Consider the following 18,225-nt stretch of genomic DNA (forward strand, 5'->3'; position numbering starts at 1 on the left):
CTCTAGGAATCACCAGGAATGTTATAGTTTACCTATAAGTGATGTCATGCCAATGGCACTGCCATGACTCCTCCCCTCCGAGTTTCCCACTGCTTGCCAGGCTGTGCTGGTTGCTCTGCCTGGCAACCGTAATTGGGAACTAGTGTTTGCTGTGCATACTGTTTGCATGGGGATTCTGGAAAGCCTTGCAGATATATTTCCTTGCTTATTCTGCAGTCAAAGGGCTATTATGACTTACCACATAGATGCTGCAAAAACATCAATTGTATGGAAACTTGAAACATACCCCTTACACTGCACTCAGAGAACGATGCAAACTGGATTGGCTTATTGCTCAAGGAATTCTTGAGCCATTCATGCATAAAAGCTGAACCACGCCTATTGTTCCTGACCTGAAACCTAATGCCAGTATTTGCCTCTGTGACGATTATAAGTCCACTGTAAATGAAACACTCACGGTGACCCTGATCTAGTACATAATACTAACTAATTACTGCATGCTCTAATAGGAGGAAGGGTGTTTGCCAAATCTGACCTATTTCAAAATTGTCTGTAATGCATGGTGAAATTTCCATGTGGTCAACATTACTAGTAGGCATCCCTGTGGTTCTCTTCTTTGAGTCCATTGAATGAACCACTGACAGAACTACTCAGAGAAGATATACAAGATTTGATTAATAAGGCATCAGAGGCAAAAACAAGCAATAAAGTCAGCTTGAAGCTTCCAGGAGCAGTTTTCTGCGATACTGAATTCATGTATTTGGCATGCAGCACCTGTGGACAAGATGCCCTGCACCAAAATGCCCTAAGATTTCATCATATCTTCATGAATGATAAAGCTTACATAGTGGAATGCTTTCATTGCTGAGTGAAACTGGACTTGCCATCGTGACAAAGCCTTTCAAAACACCAAGACATACTGACCTCTAACTCTGACGTTTTCTATGATGAACAACGACTACATATGATGATGCCTCATTCTTGGAGCTCTCTTCTGTCACACATATATAGAGAGACATCTTTGAGTGGATCCTACCATTTCAATGGACAAAGTTTTAAGCCTCTCTCCAGCCTAAAGAGCCTCCCTCTATTATTAGTGGCTCTTTATTTTAAAAGACCTTGAGCATTCCTCTGGGAAATAAACCAGGCTTGAGCCACATAGATTCTTTCCTGGAGACTTTAAGAATGAATAGACTTTAAGAATGAATAGAGCATGGTTTCCAGTCCTGAAAAACACCAGGCTAACAAAATACTCTATGCCCTACAATAGCCCTGCAGAGAAGATTAGCATATCAAGCACCAATCCATATGCAAAAGAACCTCCTCAGGATACAGTGAAGCCTCCCCCCATTAGCATTCCACACCCTGGGAAACTCTTACAGGATGACTCAGCCCAAACCCACCTTCCTGAGTAGATATAAATTACCTGCCAACATCTTCTCCACACTGTGACAGAGATCTCTGTCTTTTGGTGCTATACCTCTCAAGATGCCAGTCACAGCTGCTGGTGAAATGTCAGGAACTACAATGCTAAGACCACGGCTATACAGCCCAGAAAATCCACAACAACCAATAGTAGTGTATTCACCTCAGGAATAAATTCAGGACACCATTTTCTTTGAGTAGTCACCAGCATCACCGCATAGACCCTGGCCTATGGATATGGACTTTGGCATGCTACTGATTAACTTTTTGAAAGTTAGTGTTTGTATCTCAGGTTCAGTGAAGTTACATTTTCCTAGCATTCAGACTATACTTCATTGTTGACAAGAAAATGTGATCCTCCCTTCCATGCTAGAATTACCATAGCTATAGAGACTCGTCTGCTGTCATCATGGGCACCCGTGATCAAGGCCAAACGGAGGAGGGGCCAGGATGCCATTTCACTTGGGCCTTAAGCTCTAAGGGGATTTAAACATTTGGTTTTTGGGGGGAAGGGTGGCATTTTATAAGTTTCACGGCTTGTTTTTATGTATGTCACTATTGGTCCAAAACGTGAAACCCTTTCTCCATTTATTATTATAGCTAAGGGCCTTGAAGCTTGAAGTGACTTAGGCCTCTCTGAACCTCTACGAGAGTGCCAGTAGCATCAGTAATGACAAGAAATACAGTTCCTCCCTTATCGCAATAGAAAGTTTTGTTTTTCTACCTATATTTATTACACATTTAATATATAATGTTTCTTCATTGCAGAGGCAGTGCAATAAGGAGGATGGAGCGCTGGCCTTGCATTTAGGAGTTCAAGCCATAAAGCTTTGCTTTCACCAACTGCTGTACTACAAGTCTCTGTCCTTTGTATATCATCACTATTAATCACTGGCATTAAAAACAACTTCTGCAGCTGAATCTTGGTAAGCCCCTGAATGCTTGCAACTATATATTTCTTATAAACTAGTCGCATATGTAATGATATTTATCTGAATTTGCAAAATTAAAAGCCAGAAACAGTTGCAAGAGACTATAAGGCCTTCTTCCTTTAAAAAGTAATTTGCAGATTTGGATAGATAATAATAATAAAAAAACAACGAATGGTTCCGAATAAAAGATTAGAGTTCCGCCCCCCCCCCCCCCCATTTCATACTGTTGCTTGGCAGCATTGGAAAAGTATAACTCTTTCAGTTGCTGGAATGTGCTTTAGCAAACATTTTTAGCAGGTTCGAATTGGTTGCTGCTGTTGTTTAATTAAACAATTCTCCACTGTGGTGGCTGAGGGTGTGCCTTTTCCTGGCGGGTAAACAAAACTAGTAAAGGCCAAGGCAGTTGAACGCCCAAATCTCAGTAAAAAATGGCTGTAGATTCAAGTTGCCAAGATAAAGAAGAAATGTATCTTGACATCTGGAAACTATATCTCGAGGCATTTGATAAATCAGTTTTCAATATATAAAGATGGACACACAGCACAGATTAAGCCTCTGCTGCCACTCTGATCCACCTGAGTCTTCTCCTCCCATGTAAGGTCTATCTCCCACTGTCTCATCTCCCTCACATTTAACCCCTTCCTCACCTTCAGGGGGCTTTGAAAGAGACATCTGTTTATAGTCGCTTCTGAAATGTAAGATTATGAGAGAAAACATACATCAAGGGTCCCCAACCTTTTTGAGCCTGTGGGCAGATATGGAATTCTGAAAACAGTGCAATAAAATGGCTGCCATAAAATGGCTGCCACAGCTTACCTTCAGTCATACGGTGAAGATCCTTATGTTGTGGTAGCAGTTTCTGCCAAACCAATATTTTTAAAAATCTGCATTGCCAATCAGAACCATGCTTTCCAAAAGCCCCACTTGGCCTCACCCAATTTTTAAAATACTTGGCGGACACTAGGAAAGATGTTGGTAGGCACAATTGTATCCATAGGCACCACATTAGGGACCCCAACATATATTTAAAAAGAATGACAAAATAGCAATCTTTGGTTTCCTTTTTTTTTTGAATTTGTAAAGGATGCTGCTTACAGGTGCAACCAATCAAAAGAAGAACAGCAAAGAAAAGGAAAGCTGTCAGATGTTTCATATTTGAGTGTGAAATTAAATGGGTCATCTGGAAGCGGTTCTAAAGGGGGGAAATACTGAACGAGGACAACCATTTGCTAGCTGAAGTGCTGGCACACCTGCTTCTGCTGAAACCTCTTTATACATAGACTAGCTCTGGGTAGCTTTAAAAGCTTGAATTCATTCATCAAAAAAATAAATCTCATAATATAAAGCTGCAATCCACAATCTGAAAAAGGCTAATGAAGAGAAAAGGTTAAAAGGGGCCTTATTACAGGGCTAATTTATGAAAGAATGTGTTTTTGAACTACAGTGTTTGAACTACACTGTGACCAACCCAATTCACACTTAAATTGGAATTGTAAATTAAAAAAAAAACTCCTATGTGCAAGACACATTCTGAAGGGATGCAACATTATATAGGCCATTTCTGGCTTTTAATAGTTACTCCAAGCCAGATTTTCCAAACTAGGATGTATGCTATTACATGGGCAACTATTTTGTAAGAAATATACACACCTCATCGGAAGGTCTGCATAGGCTGGATCCTACATGCTCACAACAACTATTATATGCAGGGCTTTCTTTCTGGGAAAAGAGGTGGTAGAACTCAGTGGGTTGCCAGCACAGGGGGCAACTTTGGCATGAGGTGGTGCTCCTGGTACCACATATGCGCGCACAAAATGCGTGCATGCTCCCAGGACCAATGACATCACTTTGGGTCAGCTGGAACAAGGGGGGAGTTTTTAAAAGTTTAAATTGCTCCTGGTGAAAATGAACACATGGCTGGTGGCCCTGCCCCCTGATCTCCAGACAGAGGGGACTTTAGATTGCCCTCCGCACAAGGAGATCAGGGGGTGGGGCCACCAGTCATGTGACCATTTTCAAGAGGTTCCAGAACTCCGTTCCACTGCGTTCCAGCTGAAAAAAAGCACTGATTATATGTATTTTTTAATTTATTTATTTAACTTATAGTCTGCTTTCCCCGCAAGCAGACTTAGAGTGGATGACAAGAAAGTTTAAGTCTACATCAAAATTCCCATTTAAAAACCGTAAAAACATACAATTCAGCAGCAAAAAACCAGCGCTAAGTGGCCCATATTACCCAGCCCCAATAAACATTTCTAAAATGTTTCTATGGGTGGGAGGTAAGGGACAGCAATGGTCCAGCAAATGGAAAAGAGACTTTTGTTCTGGGGTTTTCTATCATGAGGAGAAACCCTTTGCATGTCTGAACATGTGCGCACGTATATGTGTTCTTCAAATGAATGTGTATCAGTCAGGAGTGTAGATTAGACTGCCCTTTCTCACTGACCTTCAAAGTTTCAATGTCAGGGTACTATATAGCACTTTTAACTTACTATGCTTTATTTGTGGATCATGTATGAGTAGGGTTGCCAGGTTCCTATACCCTCCCGGCAGGATTGGGAGGGGGGACTGGCACTTACCTTGTGCTGGTGATGTGCTGTCTGTTTGCGTGTGCACATGCTTCCTCCAGTGTCCTCGCAATGACATCACTCCTGGAAGTGACATCGTTGCGCCAGCCATGGGAGTGCGCCTGCACTCCCAGAAGTTGCGCTGGCCATAGGAGCACTTCCACACTCCGTGCAGGAACAATTTGGCCCATTTGGAGCCAAAATTGGCCTCCAACAAAGCATGGGAGCACTCCTGCAGCCAGCGCGATGATGTCACTTCTGGGAGTGATGTCATTGCACCCCATTGGAGAACACACACCTGCTGCTGGTGGGTGACCTCCAGGGGGCTTGCCATCTCCCACTGATCACTGGCAGATTGGCGAGCAAGGCAAACCCCCAGGAGTTTGCCCACCACCTGCAGGCACCTGGGAACCCTATGTATGAGGAGTGCTTCATAGAGAGCTGGTGTGATCTAGCAGATAGTAAGGCCTGAATTCAAATGCTCATCCAGCTAATTCAAGGCCTGATGAGTCTTTTCTCAGGCCGTGGTCATAGTCCCATTGAGTTATCCAGAAAGTCAACTGGGTGCTGAGGAGCTCCTTTGTTCTGGTTAAATCTTATAAACAATGATGTACAGGAATGGTTTTATGTATACAAAGATTCACATTGTGATTACTGAAAACAAAATTAAAAAACAGAACTTGACTCTGTGTATTTTTTCAGCTCAGGGGATAAAATGTGAACCTGGAACACTCACATCGTTGCTTCTTGGTGAAGACCAAACAGTACATCCACAAAGATGAATTCAAAAGGGTTGGACCTTTTTGTTTGTAGTTGCTCCAGTTCTGTTTTAATGATGTTTCATCATAGTGGGTTTTTGGTGCAAGATTTTGAGGGCTCAAAAGTGGAATATAAATTTTGAAAGGAAACATTAAAAATAAATCCCATCCCACACACAGTTTTATTAGTTCTCTTTGATCAAGGAACTCACCCTAAGCTTAAAATCTCTATCTTAATTATCTTAATTAGAATCACTGATCTCACAGACTGGTTGTATAGTTGACAGCAAAATCCATTCCACATTACAAGCTTGCTTTTATAAAAATAGAATAAAACTCTGTTGAATGATCATCTATGCAATCTAAATAATTTTTATTACTATAGCAGTCTCTCGACTTCAAAAAATGAATAGTAGTCTTTACATTGTGAAGGGTCACTTGAAAGTAGGCCAACAGGCCTGGGAAAATGCCCTGACCCTTTAAAAGAGTTATTCAGTGCAATCCTAAGCAGAGTCACCTCCATCTAAATCCATTGATTTCAGTGGGTTTTGACTGGAGTAACTCTATTTAGGATTATACTGTTAATGTGTAGAAAGGGGCAGCCAGGGCCAGCGCCACCATTGAGGCAGTGAGGCGGGCGCTGCAGGTGTCGCAGGGCCGGAGGGGGTGCCAGGGGCAGAGGCGCGCACCATGGAGCTGGCATGCCTGGCCCGCAGCTAGCTCCGCCGCCGCCGCCACTGCTGCCGCCACAGCCACACGCCCCCAGCTGGGCGCAGCAGCTGCAGGCCAGGCACAGCAGGCGGCCGGGGCAGCATGCGGAGCACGGGCAGCCTCCTCGCGCCACCCCAGCCACCCACTGGCTAATGGGCCCAGTGTTGCTGCATGATGATGTCATCATGCAGTCTGGGGGCACAAACACATGGAAAAGTGGCCACAGGCACCAGTGGTGGAGGCAGTTGAAGCTTTTCATGGTATGTAGATAAATAACCTCACCTCTATTAAACGGGCAGGGCAATTTTTTTCCCCCGCAGGCCCTCTGGCAACCCAGTTGAAAATTCTGCATATCCAACACTCTTAGCCCATGGAATGTTGTAGATAATGCATTCCATCTAGATATACGGACTTAAATCATGATTTAAATCATCAAGAGAAAAGACTGACATAAATCAAAATACCTTATTATTATTTAGCTACAGCCAAAATAAAATTGCATCCAAATTTGTTGCTAAAACATATTGATTTAAATCTCAATATAATTTTTGTATAACCTCGGAAAGTACACTGCCTTTAATATTTAACATAATGTGCTTTCTATTTTAGAAAATGATATAAAATACATTGTTTATTAATGCTCACCATGACTCCGAGTAGGGTCTCTATTTACAACCTGCAGCCATGACAAATTTTAGTTGCAGATTGAAAGCATCTCTAGAAGGTGCTTTTGCTTCACAGAACCCCTTCCTGCTTTAGTCTTCCCCTTCTTCTTTAACATGTTACTGCTGAGCCCTGCCCCATCTCCATTGCCATCTCCCACCTCAGAGGACTCAATATAAATACTCAGGAATCCAAGATAGATTAGGCCAGTGTCATACAGTTAGGCAGAGATTTGAACTAGGAGTCTCCATCTATTTGTCCAGTACATTATACTGAATGTTAAAGGGTACGGCATGAAGGATTAGGGTGTTGCTGTACTTTTTCCCCAAAGCAGTGCCCACCCAATTTTTTTATTTTGTGGATCAACTTTAACACACCCCATTTCATATCCTTGTAATGTTCACAGCCCACCAGCCTCTCCCCCATTAACCTTGCTGAAGGGGGCAGCAGAAGGCACTTTGATCTACAACTGGACATGTTACAGAAACTGAGCCATGCTTTTCCAGTAACCCTTCCATATATTTGTATCGTATTAGGGTGCTCATCCAGAAGATTAGCAATTACTGTGCCTTAATCTTCTAGCTCAACTACTCACCAACGCCTCTTGGAAACAATCTACCAATTCCCAGCATTACATGCAGTTGGCATACAACTAACAGTCCTGTGAATACCTTATGGCATGAAACTCGTGCTTTAAAAAAAAAGTTCATGGTGAGATTTAAGTTGGTCTTTTCATGCATTGTTAAGTACTCAATGAAAACAGGGCAAAGTAGAAGCTGCAGTGGTTTATTTAGGCAACAGGGAGGTGTTCTCGCTGGTAAGCGAGCACAGATCAAGATTGGCGAAAGGGTGTGTTTGCAGATGGCCGAGAGGAATGAGTCATAGTAAGGAAAGTAAAGCATTCAGAAACTAGGACTCGTGCCTTCAATGGCTACATTGCATACTTAAGAGTCAGTCAAATGGAAGACTACTGAGTGGTCTCCCATGTTATGACAAAGATAACCCTTGGCTCCTCAAAAGCATTACAGATGCGTGAGATTCGTCTAAGGCCACATTCTGCCAATTTCTTATAGCTGCTCGATTCCACGTTTCCTTGTACTGTACTGATTGGCAGTGGGTGGGTGCTAAATACTTTTCTCACCTTCCCAACTTGCTCACAACTTTGTATGGAACTTTGGGCCTTACCGACAATTTTGGGACTCCTTCTTCCCGAAATGCAAATGACACTTCAGAACCAAAAAATCAGAATGGCCTGCTTTCACTTTACTAGAGAAGCACTGGCTAAATAGCACCATGTAAATTAATTTGTTAGCACCGTGAGCTTGCCTGTGTTTTCATGTTAATCTAACAATCTGCCTGCAGTGGTTTCAGAGAGTTGTTGGTCAGTTCCAGTTCTACAGGTGAAGCAGATTGCAGACAATGCCTGCAAATCATATGGACACTTTCCTGGATTTCCTACCAGTCAATCATATTCTTTGCAGCACTAGTGGGCAGCATTCTTCCTTTTGGCATTCAGTAGAAGTCATGGCAACTAGGGTTTCCATAGTTTTGTAGTTCATTGCTAGGGTTTTTTAAAATTTCTGAAAGAATAAAAGCTGCTTATTTTCTAGGGTTTTTGCATCAAGAGGTTCCTTCTTCGTTTCAAAAGAGATGAGCTTCAACAAGTACCAGAATTATTTTTTCTAGAGAGTGGGTAGGCTTTTAGGAAATGGCATTTCCTCCTTTTCATTCCTGCTTATATATTTTTTTTCTGATGTAAAGGTGGGCAGAGAAAGAAAAATCACATTTCTTCTTCTACAGTCTCCACTCTTCTTTAAGGAAAAAAATTAGTGGAACTAGGAGCATAAATGATTAAAGCACAGTACTACCATTCAGGTAAATGAAGTTTAAAGGATGGCTATGCTGCTATAAGTTATTTCTGGATTGCATAGTACAGTTCACTGGAACTAAGGTTACTTTCCCTTCTGGGATGATCTGCAGGATTCTCTCAAGAAGTGACTGAAAGTGTATGCTACTTAAACTCTCTGTGCATGACAATCCATCCTTTCTATGTGGCCTGGGAAGGACAGTCCCATCTAAATTCCCTTTTAGCACATGTGATGTTGGCAGAATTTGCTTAACTCTCCCTCCACATGCCATTTCCCCATCTGCTTTTATCCTCAGTTGCGGGGGGGGGGGAGGGAGATGGTTAACTGTATTGTACCTGTTTCTGTTAGGGCTAAAAGCAGCTTTTCAGCCAGGAAAATGGCCCAGAGGAAGCAACCTGCTCTCCTTCTCTGGCACCATATCAAGTTCACCCCACTGCTAAAAATCCACATTGGAAGATATCCAATGTCATGTGGTTTGGCCTACAGCCATTATGGCAGCAGGAATAGCAACAGCCAGCAAGAGTTTCTGCACCGCCCAACCATTTGCCCCAACACAATCATACTTGACTCTTCCAGCTTTCTTTGGTCTGCAACAGGGCCTAGTGACACAGCAACTAGAATTAAAATGTTCAGCACTTGCTCCAACATAATTTACCCCACAGCTTTTCTTTAGCATGCTGTTCCCTAGCACCTGGTGCTGGTTAGATCCCACCTCATAGCAAAGTGAAATGTTTTGCCATGTAAAGTTTGTGTATTTTATTTCTGCTGGTTAATGTGGGGTTTTAAATGTATGTTGCTATGGTTTATAATGCAGGACTCTAAAGAAAGATGGAGGGGGGCTGGATGGGTGACTGAAGCGTGCTGTGATTGGATACTGATTGGAGTGAATTGCTGAAGAATGTGTTCAGTCAGACAGTCAGTGTGAAAGTCTGTGTGGTGAGAGAAGAGAGTTATCTATGAGTGTTGAGAGAAGTATGTGTGTTTTACTTAGTGGATGAAATCAGCATATGTGCCAAGTGAACTTCTGGGAACTCAGAAAATTCCATGTTCTTCTCTTTTGGGGATATTTTTAGCCTAAATGGAACTGTATGGAAAGTTAGTCTTTGTGACTGGGTCTGTGCATAAACATTGAAAAATCTATACCTGTTTTGAAACTTGTATCTATACCTGTTATGAACCATTCTGAAACCAATATGCTTACAAATTACTCTGAAACTATTGCACATACACTTATAAATTCTGTATCTTGTTAAGCAGAATGCCTGTTTCATCTAGAATAAAATACCTCTTTTTTTACCTTACAGCTACACCCACACACTGACCATTCTGTAATAATGCTATCTATAGTTAAGATTTTCTATTCAATAAGTCAAATTGAGAGAGAACTGAGGTGAGAGCAAAAATCTTTTGGGAAGGAAACTGGAGGCAATAAAATATAGGTTGCATAAAGCGTGCAAAATGCCAAACAAGGGCTAGGCCAGATTGCTAGAGCCAAAATGCAGGCTATCATGGCTGTTCACAATTGCTCATCTAACAAAGCAACAGCAAAACTTTATGCTGCTCCTGGGGAGTCCCTCTTGAAAAAGTCCCTGCACCTTCCAATTGCTAGCTATGCATAGCTAAGCACATGTATTTGTAAGTGCCTGTCACAGAAACTAGTGAGACTTGGTATCACACTTTGGTAAAGCAGCATAATTGCTGCCCAAACCCACCACAGATGATAAGAAAATCTGGCATGGAAACTTTCTGTGAAATAGTACCAAGTGAACAACTTGTATAAGCTACAATAGCTCTGAGGGGGTCCCTGACCTTATATCTTGAAACACCTATGCGTCTGCTGTAACAATGGGCTTTTTTCTCCATTCTGTCAAAATGAGTGTCAGAATTTAAAATAGAAGCCCATTTAAGTAGAGAAGGGTAGCTCACTTTAAGATGTGGAGTTAGCCTTAAAAGCAACAGCATATTAATAGTATAATTTATTCCTCCCCCCCAAAAACAACATTTTGCTTTAATATAAAAAACAATTTTGTGAATGTGGTAGGCATCCTAGATGTATTTTATAGGTCCAACTCAAACACCAGGACAATCAACTTGAACCCCACTGATCAGACAAATTTCTCTTGAGTAAACTTTCAAAGGCCTTATTTTGAGGCCTCCAAAGATGTGTTTTATTTACACTAGATACTATTGAGAAGTTTAATAACAAACACTCCTCCCCACCCCAACTACCTTGTTAAAGCCAATATATTTAATGACCCATCTGAAAGTTAATAATGAATCCTAAAGATTTCACCTGTTCCAGCAAAGCTGCCAATGTGCCATTTCATCACCAGACCATGAGTTGGATCCAGCCAGCTTTTTCATTCCATCCTGGCCAATTCCCCTTCTTATTACAGCCCCAATTTCACATGGCTTTTGTCCATGCAGGTCCCATGATCCCAAACAGCCTTTTTAGCGTCAGGCAGGAACACGTCTTTTTTTCCCCACTGGTGCAAAAACTGGCTTGATTCAACCTTGGATTGCTAGCCTCCAGGTGATAGCTGGAGATCTCCCGGAATTATAACTGATCTCCAGGCAATAACACAGTACCCCTCGAGAAAATGGCTGTTCTGAAGGATGAATTCTATGGCCTCATACCCCACTGAGGCCCCTCCTTTCCCCAAACCCCGCCCTCTCCAGGCTCCACCCACAAAATCTCCAGGAATTTCCCAACATGGAATCCAACCCTCTGAAATTTTTTTAAACCAGTATTTATAAAGGCTTGCTATGAACTTCAGCACTGCTTCAAGAACCATTTAAATATTTAGAGTGGCAGGGCTGTTTTCACTGCCTTAAGCTAACAGAACACCTCTGTTCACCTTCAATGGCTATCCTCTCACCCAAAGATATTTAGGCTGGGCCCCTTTTGTTCTCTTTCTCTAGATGAGCTATCAATTACTTGAGAACTACACTATTAGAAGAGATCATGTTTATTTCTTAATGGTGACAACCAGGACTCCTTTTACATCCATATTTGAGCAGTTGTTTCTAATGATTAGAAACAATATAAAAATTACATTTTTAAAAAATCTTCTGCATCTTTGAAAGGATTAGGTTTGGAATCAAAATGTATAGTATTCCTTGGTCTTCCCCCCACCCCAACCTGGTGCTTTTCTTTTTAATTCACTGAATAGCAGACAGATTCATTTACTGGCTTGCATAATGTTTCTACCAACAGGAATGCAATTGTTAAGAATCAACAGGTGCCACTGGAAGGTTTTGGCCCTGAAATAAGATAGGACAGATCTTTTCCAATCCCCTTCCTTCCAAATGGAGACATTCTAGTAAAAGCATATTTGACCAACAAAAGCTATCCTTGGCATCAATGAAGAGACCAGAATATTCTTCTTTTTAAGCAACAACAAACAGGTACTGTGGTAATTAGTTCATATACATTTACCACCTAGTCTTTTTGACAGTAACTGGGACACATGGAAGATAAGCTTCCACTTTGGGAAGAATCACTAATGAAAAGGAAGGTTGGGATTCTAAATCCAGCTGTGTGACTGTGTTCCAGGAAGTTGCATGTGGGCTCACTTTCAGGAAATAACATTTTACCTTGTATTCTAAAATCACCCAAACAAGACAAATAAGAACTCCTGACTTATTTTACTCTCAGATTCCGGCTATTTTTAGTGTTCTGTAATTGGCGTTCGTCCAGGACAAGGGCTTTGGTCCTTTGCTCTCCCCCAGCCCCTTGTGCTCCCACGATTCCTTCTAAGGAGCTGTCTACATTATGACTTCAAATATCAACTTTGATGTCTGCCAAACTCATTTTTTAAAAACCTGGGTTATTTGAGCAATAGCAGGACTCCATACTCACTTGGGAATCCATCTGGGCGTGCACAGGGACATGTGAACAAACTTAATGTTTTGTTTTGCTACAGTAGACTAACAAGGCTATTCCGCTGAAAGTTTAAATTGTGTTTGTCTCCCTTGTAGAGATATGTGGCACACAAGCTAGGCAGTGGGTATTTATTACCATTCTTATTCCCTTTATACAATTATTCCAAATATCAACATTTATGTAGTACTAAGCACTACCAAATCCCGCTCCCCCCCCCGCCCCCACAAAAGTGGCAGGAAAGAATTCACTATGACAATATTCTAGGGGACAGGGTTCTCCTTGCAAACTTTAATGCCATGGGAACATGTCAGGAAAGAACTGGAACCGAGACTTCTATGCCTCTTTGTGTCCTTAGCCAAGCTCTCGTTACATATGCATATTGTTCCAGAGTCGCGCTGCCCTCCCCCTGAAACAAGAGGCTAAACGCCGCTCCCCCTTCTTCCAGGAGCGAGACGGGGAGGAGGAAAGTTTCCAAACTCCGACGAATCGGCCAGCTCCGCTCCTCAGCGCCGGGGCTCCCCGTCCCCAGGTGCAAAGACAGCCCTCTCCGGCTGGGCTGGAGCCAAGGCGACCGTTTCCAACGCGGCCAAGGAGGCGGCTCCTCCTCCCGCCAAGCCGCAGTCCCCAGAGCGCGGAAGGAAACAGGAGGCGGTCACGGGCACGGAGTCTCCTCGTTGGGGGCGGCGGCGGCGGCACCGCCTCCTCCTCCTCCCGCGCCTTCGAAGAGCTGCTGGGGGCTCTCGGCGAGCAGCGTGGCGCGAACCTTCCGCTTCTCTTTGAAGCGGCCCGAGCGGGAGATCTTGAGGTTCCTGCGGCTGCCGCTGCCCAAGTTGGGCTGCTGGTTCTCCCGCGAGTCCGAAGAGCTGGGCGGGGCGAAGAGCTGCTCCGAAGGGTCGGGCGGCGGCGGCCGGGGAGTCCCGGGTGTCGCCGCCGGCGCCTCTTTGGGCTTTTTGCGGGCGGTCAGCGATTTCCACCAGGTGCCCGAGGGGTTGGCTTTGCCGCCGGGCCCGCTTGAGGGGGTGGCGGCGGCGGCGCTCTCAGCCATCGTCTGCGCGTCCTTCTCGCTGTCCGGGAAGGTCCTGTGCCAGGCAGGCGGGCGCCGCGTGGACTGGCTCGGGAGCGGCCAGGGCCAGCGTCCTGTGGGAAGGGAAAGAAAAGAAGGGGGCCCATTGAGCTCCAGCATCTCTGGACCCGCCGCCGGCTGAGGCGCAGCAGAGGGCCCCCAAGGGCCAGCGCCTCCAGGAGTCTCCCCCCCCCCCCACACACACTCCAGGGAAGCAGAAATGGCCGCCGTGCCCTTAATCGCTTCCAGCCGCCAGCAACCCAACAAAACTGAAGCGCGGAATGGGCTTCCTTGGCCCGGCGGGCTGATGGCAGACAAGATTGGACCTTGGCGCCTTTCAAAAAACAAAAACCGCTCCTTCAGACGCTTGCCAGTTCACGGAGCGGCCTGTCTGTGGACATAGCCTTTCCCTTGTTAATAGGACACGGCTGTCTTTAACCTTCAGCTCACTGGGTTTCAACTACTCGCACAACTCAGTTCTCAGACTTCCCCCCAGAAGCTTTTTCTTGGCCATGAGAACTTTTCGAGCCTCCTCAAACATAAATAAAAGCCACCCAGCAGCACTCTGATGAACCTGCCAGGTCCATCCACCTCAAGCTATTCAGTGAAAGCCAGAAAGAAAACAGAGCCAAGAGCCGCTTTAAAGATTCCTCAAGGAGAGATCCTGAAGGAACAAAAAGGTGGCAAAGGAGGGAATGCTGCTCTGTGGTCCAACTTGTCAGTCAACAGGAGTCAAGGGTGCAGGACTGGATTAAGGTGCTCTGAGGCCCTAACCCATGTCACGCTTTAAGGGGGACCATCACATTACCAAAAAAAGCACGAAACTTTAGTTTTTTTAAAAAAAAATTACAACCCCTTCATCATCTGAGGCTTAAAACTGTAGGATGGATTGGCACTCTTCTTTTGGGGAAATACAGACACCAATAGGAAGAGATTCAGTTGCAAATTGACTTCAGATTTTTAACTGCAGGAGTGAGCTGGATTTCTTGCTGAATGGAGAAATATGAAGGCTAAGGTCTACAGATCTTGTTCTTGAACTTCACTAATGGATGTTTTTTTTCAGCCATGGAGGATTCACAATCATGTTCTCACTACTGCTGCACACTACGTTGCACAAACTTGCCTGTGTCAATAGGTTTCATGGAAAAAGAGAGTATTTCCATTCCTAAAATCACAACACTTGAAAAACTGTGTACACTTGAATTCATCTGGAGTGCTCTGGACAGTTAAAACCGTTCCACACTACATAGGCTTCTTTTGTACTAATGAAGTCATTAGCAATAGTTAAATCTCTCCAAGGCTGGCTAAGCAACCAAGAATTCAGTTGCTTAGCACAATTCATGAAAAGCCTCTTTGGTTAGGCGATTTAAGTACAGGCTTGTGGTATTTCCAGTACACTGGTTTTCTGACCCAGCAGCTCCTCTCGATCAGCCCAGCTAGAATAGAACATTTGCAGAGAAGTTTATAATCATCTCTCTTGAGTTAGCAGAGCAAAGTTAAAATGTTAATTTTTCTGGTTTATTAGGAATTTTGCATTGGCATGTCACTTGTGGCATAACTGCTGTGCTTTGGACCAAATATTGAAGGCTGCAATCCTAGCCTTACTTGCTAGGCAACGTCTCATTGAACTGTCTCACTTTCAATCAAACAGGCATGGGGCTGAACTGTAAACCAGGTAGTAGCAAACAGGCACAAATGCTGAATCAAACGAAAAATCCAAAATGTAGTTTAGTTTCATTATGTCCCCTGTAACAGGTGGCACAGAGTTCAGTATTCATTTTTTTGATGGCCTGCAAACATATATCTAGGTGTGTCATCCTATTTACTTGCATGCATGCAGATCAGATAGCATGTCACATTTGCTTTGCTGAATGAGAGATCTGTCTGGTTCCAATGAGAGTCAGGCCGATGCTTCAGCAACCTGAGAAGCAAGGCATGATAGCAGTGATGATCAGCCTTGATTTTCTCCCTGAACTCTGGAAAACAAAATCAGTAATAACCTACCTTTCATCATAAATACTCTACTGTCATGGACATGTGGAATGAACGATGAGGGTGATAGTGGAATACTGGAAGTCTGTCTGCCTTCAGTTCAGGGAACTGTATTCGGAAGGGACAGTCGGATGTTCTTTAGTCTTATTCTGCAAGTTGGGCTTTTCACTTCTGTTTTGTGGTCTCAGTAGTTGAGCCACTGTGTAAGCTGTTCTCTTCCATGCAGCTGCACACACTATGATTGTTTCTGTGAATGTGCTTTAATGTTTAGTTAAGAACTGAAGATGAACTGCTCCCGCTCCTTTTACAAGGTTGTGAAACCTCACAAAAGCTTTCATAAGAATAAAAACGAGTAGTCGTTTGTTTATCCTGATATCCAGGAATTTTTATAAAAACATGTATTAAATCTTCAGGTCAATAATACCAAAGACTATACATTTTGAACAGCCTGCTAGGGTTGTGAAGCCAGACAGCCTTGCTTTGTTAAAGAATACAAATTCATATGGGAGTGGGGACAGGATTTCACCCACACAGATGCCAGTATTGGAGTACAGCTGGACAGAACACATTAGACTACTATAAGGAGCAGAATGAGGCAGCTTTGTTTAGAGAGGTGCGTAAAAGGAATAGCCATGGAATGGCCTTTGTAACAAGCAGCAGTGAGATCCTGTTATTTAACAGAGATGGCGAAATGCTGCTCCAGTCCTCTTGCAGCAGCACTGGGATGCTGAAGGAGCAGCACTTTGCTTCCCTGAGCACACTGGGCTGGCAGCCAGTCATAGCTAGAGGGCCTTTGATGCACCTGTGCTATGCAAGCAAACCAGGCAGCTGCAGCAGGCACAGAAAAGTGCGACTCTTTTCCTCCTGCTCATCTTACAGCCTCACAAGTTTCACTTGGTCTGTTTTAAAATTAAACATGGTGAAAGTTTCCAGAAGAGCCACAGTTCTCAAAGCTACAGCGTGTGTGCTCTTCAGGGCCGTTCTTCATCATGCCATTGGCTAAGAGTTGCTGAGTAAAACTTTACACGGAGAATTTCTACCTGCTACACAGCTGGCCCATGTATAAGGGTCATGCGGGAGACCCAGGGGTCGTATGTGGCACCCATCCAATCTGTGGCCCTCGGAAGCAATTCAATAACAATTGTCACCGAGTTCTGCTTCCCCAAGGGAGTCCCATTGCCGTCTACGGGACCACTCGAGGTTCCGTTCAAGCTCACGCAAGTTGTCAACCAAGGGGATGCTGAACGATTTCGACCCCCCACCCCCAACAAACCCCGACCGGGGAAGCCTTCTGTAGCGTTACCCGCTTCCCTCGGTGGCGCCGGTGCCAGGCGCTGAAGGAACAGCCGGGGGGCGCCGCGTGCAGCCCCGTTCCCACCCCCGGCGGGAGAAGGCTGCGCTCCTCCCGGCCGGACACCTGTGCGCCGCCCAAAAGCCGCGCCGCGCGCTCTCACCCACCTGTCCGCCGCAGGAACTCACTTCGGCGCAAGCTCCCTCACTGAATCCCGTTGCCCGCCGCTGGGAGCGGCTTTCTCCGGGGAAACTCCTCGCTACCGCAGCAACAGGCTGCCGCGGAGAAGAACGAGCGGGCTCAGGAGGACTTGGCCTTTCAGGCGCCCGCCCGCTCCTGAGAGCCGCGCCAACTTTCGCAGGTGAGCGCGCACTCCGGCATCCTAGGCAGCCCCTCTGGCCAGTTTGGCTGTGGCCGTTTCCAGGGTCTGCTAGAAGCGGCTGGGAAAAGGCAGCGGCCGTCGAAGGGAAGCGCTTTTCGCTCTGCCCCTCTTTTTACGAAGCAAATGTAACCCGCCCGACTCACTTTCTCCTGAGCCTAACCTGTGTACCTGGCGCTGGGAAAACAAGGAAGCAGGTGTAGGTAAGCTCTTGAGACAACCCCCGCCCTTTCTTCTCCTTCCTAACTGTGATTGGCTCCTACAGAACGGCAGCTTGGCAGGATTGGCCTGGGAGTGGGAGAAGGAGCAGCACGGTATAAATCAATAGGCAAGGAGAGATGCAGGCAGCAGGGTATAACTTTTTGTCTCAGCCAGTTCAGATTGGATGTTGGCCATGCAGCACAACTTGGCTTCCTTCCTCCCTCCTAGGCTGATTTCCTTGTAATGGTGTCATGGGTTCTTTCCACCTCTGCCAGTCTTGCTGCCCATGTGACAATTCTGTTGGCAGCAAGAAGAAGAGAGTGCCAGGCGGAGCAGCTCTCCAAGGCAATACAAATAGCCTGGTTTGTTTTGCTATGTGTAAACGATGAATCTTTCTGTTGTTCACAGTTTTAGGCTAACCCCTCTCACTTAAGTTGTCTTTTAGATTCTACCTGCATGATAAATACTAGGATGGGGGTATCATATGGT

At 44.6% G+C, this 18,225-nt stretch overlaps 1 protein-coding gene and 1 long non-coding RNA gene across 2 annotated transcripts in view; one reads left to right on the forward strand and one right to left on the reverse strand.

Annotated features, from left to right (window-relative positions):
- LOC129337226 (uncharacterized) overlaps window positions 1-18,225 on the forward strand; it is a 90,864-nt gene that overhangs the window by 30,753 nt on the left and 41,886 nt on the right. Inside the window, exon 2 of the long non-coding RNA XR_008597799.1 lies at window positions 2,194-2,351. This is a non-coding gene — a long non-coding RNA (uncharacterized LOC129337226). The remainder of the gene's footprint in view (window positions 1-2,193; window positions 2,352-18,225) is intronic.
- On the reverse strand, window positions 11,886-17,688 carry PRR15 (proline rich 15). The gene is made up of 2 exons (XM_054990758.1): window positions 17,324-17,688; window positions 11,886-13,947 (listed from the first exon to the last, which is right to left on the reverse strand). Exon 2 carries the CDS (start codon window positions 13,853-13,855, stop codon window positions 13,463-13,465), a length of 393 nt encoding a protein of 130 aa, XP_054846733.1. The 5' UTR covers window positions 13,856-13,947; window positions 17,324-17,688; the 3' UTR covers window positions 11,886-13,462.

The sequence above is a fragment of the Eublepharis macularius genome, chromosome 11 (assembly GCF_028583425.1).
Source record: "Eublepharis macularius isolate TG4126 chromosome 11, MPM_Emac_v1.0, whole genome shotgun sequence".
NCBI lineage: Eukaryota > Metazoa > Chordata > Lepidosauria > Squamata > Eublepharidae > Eublepharis > Eublepharis macularius.

Coding starts and splice junctions, on each gene's coding strand:
- PRR15 (XM_054990758.1), bottom strand. CDS start 13,855: ATGGCTGAGAGCGCCGCCGCCGCCACCCCCTCAAGCGGGCCCGGCGGC.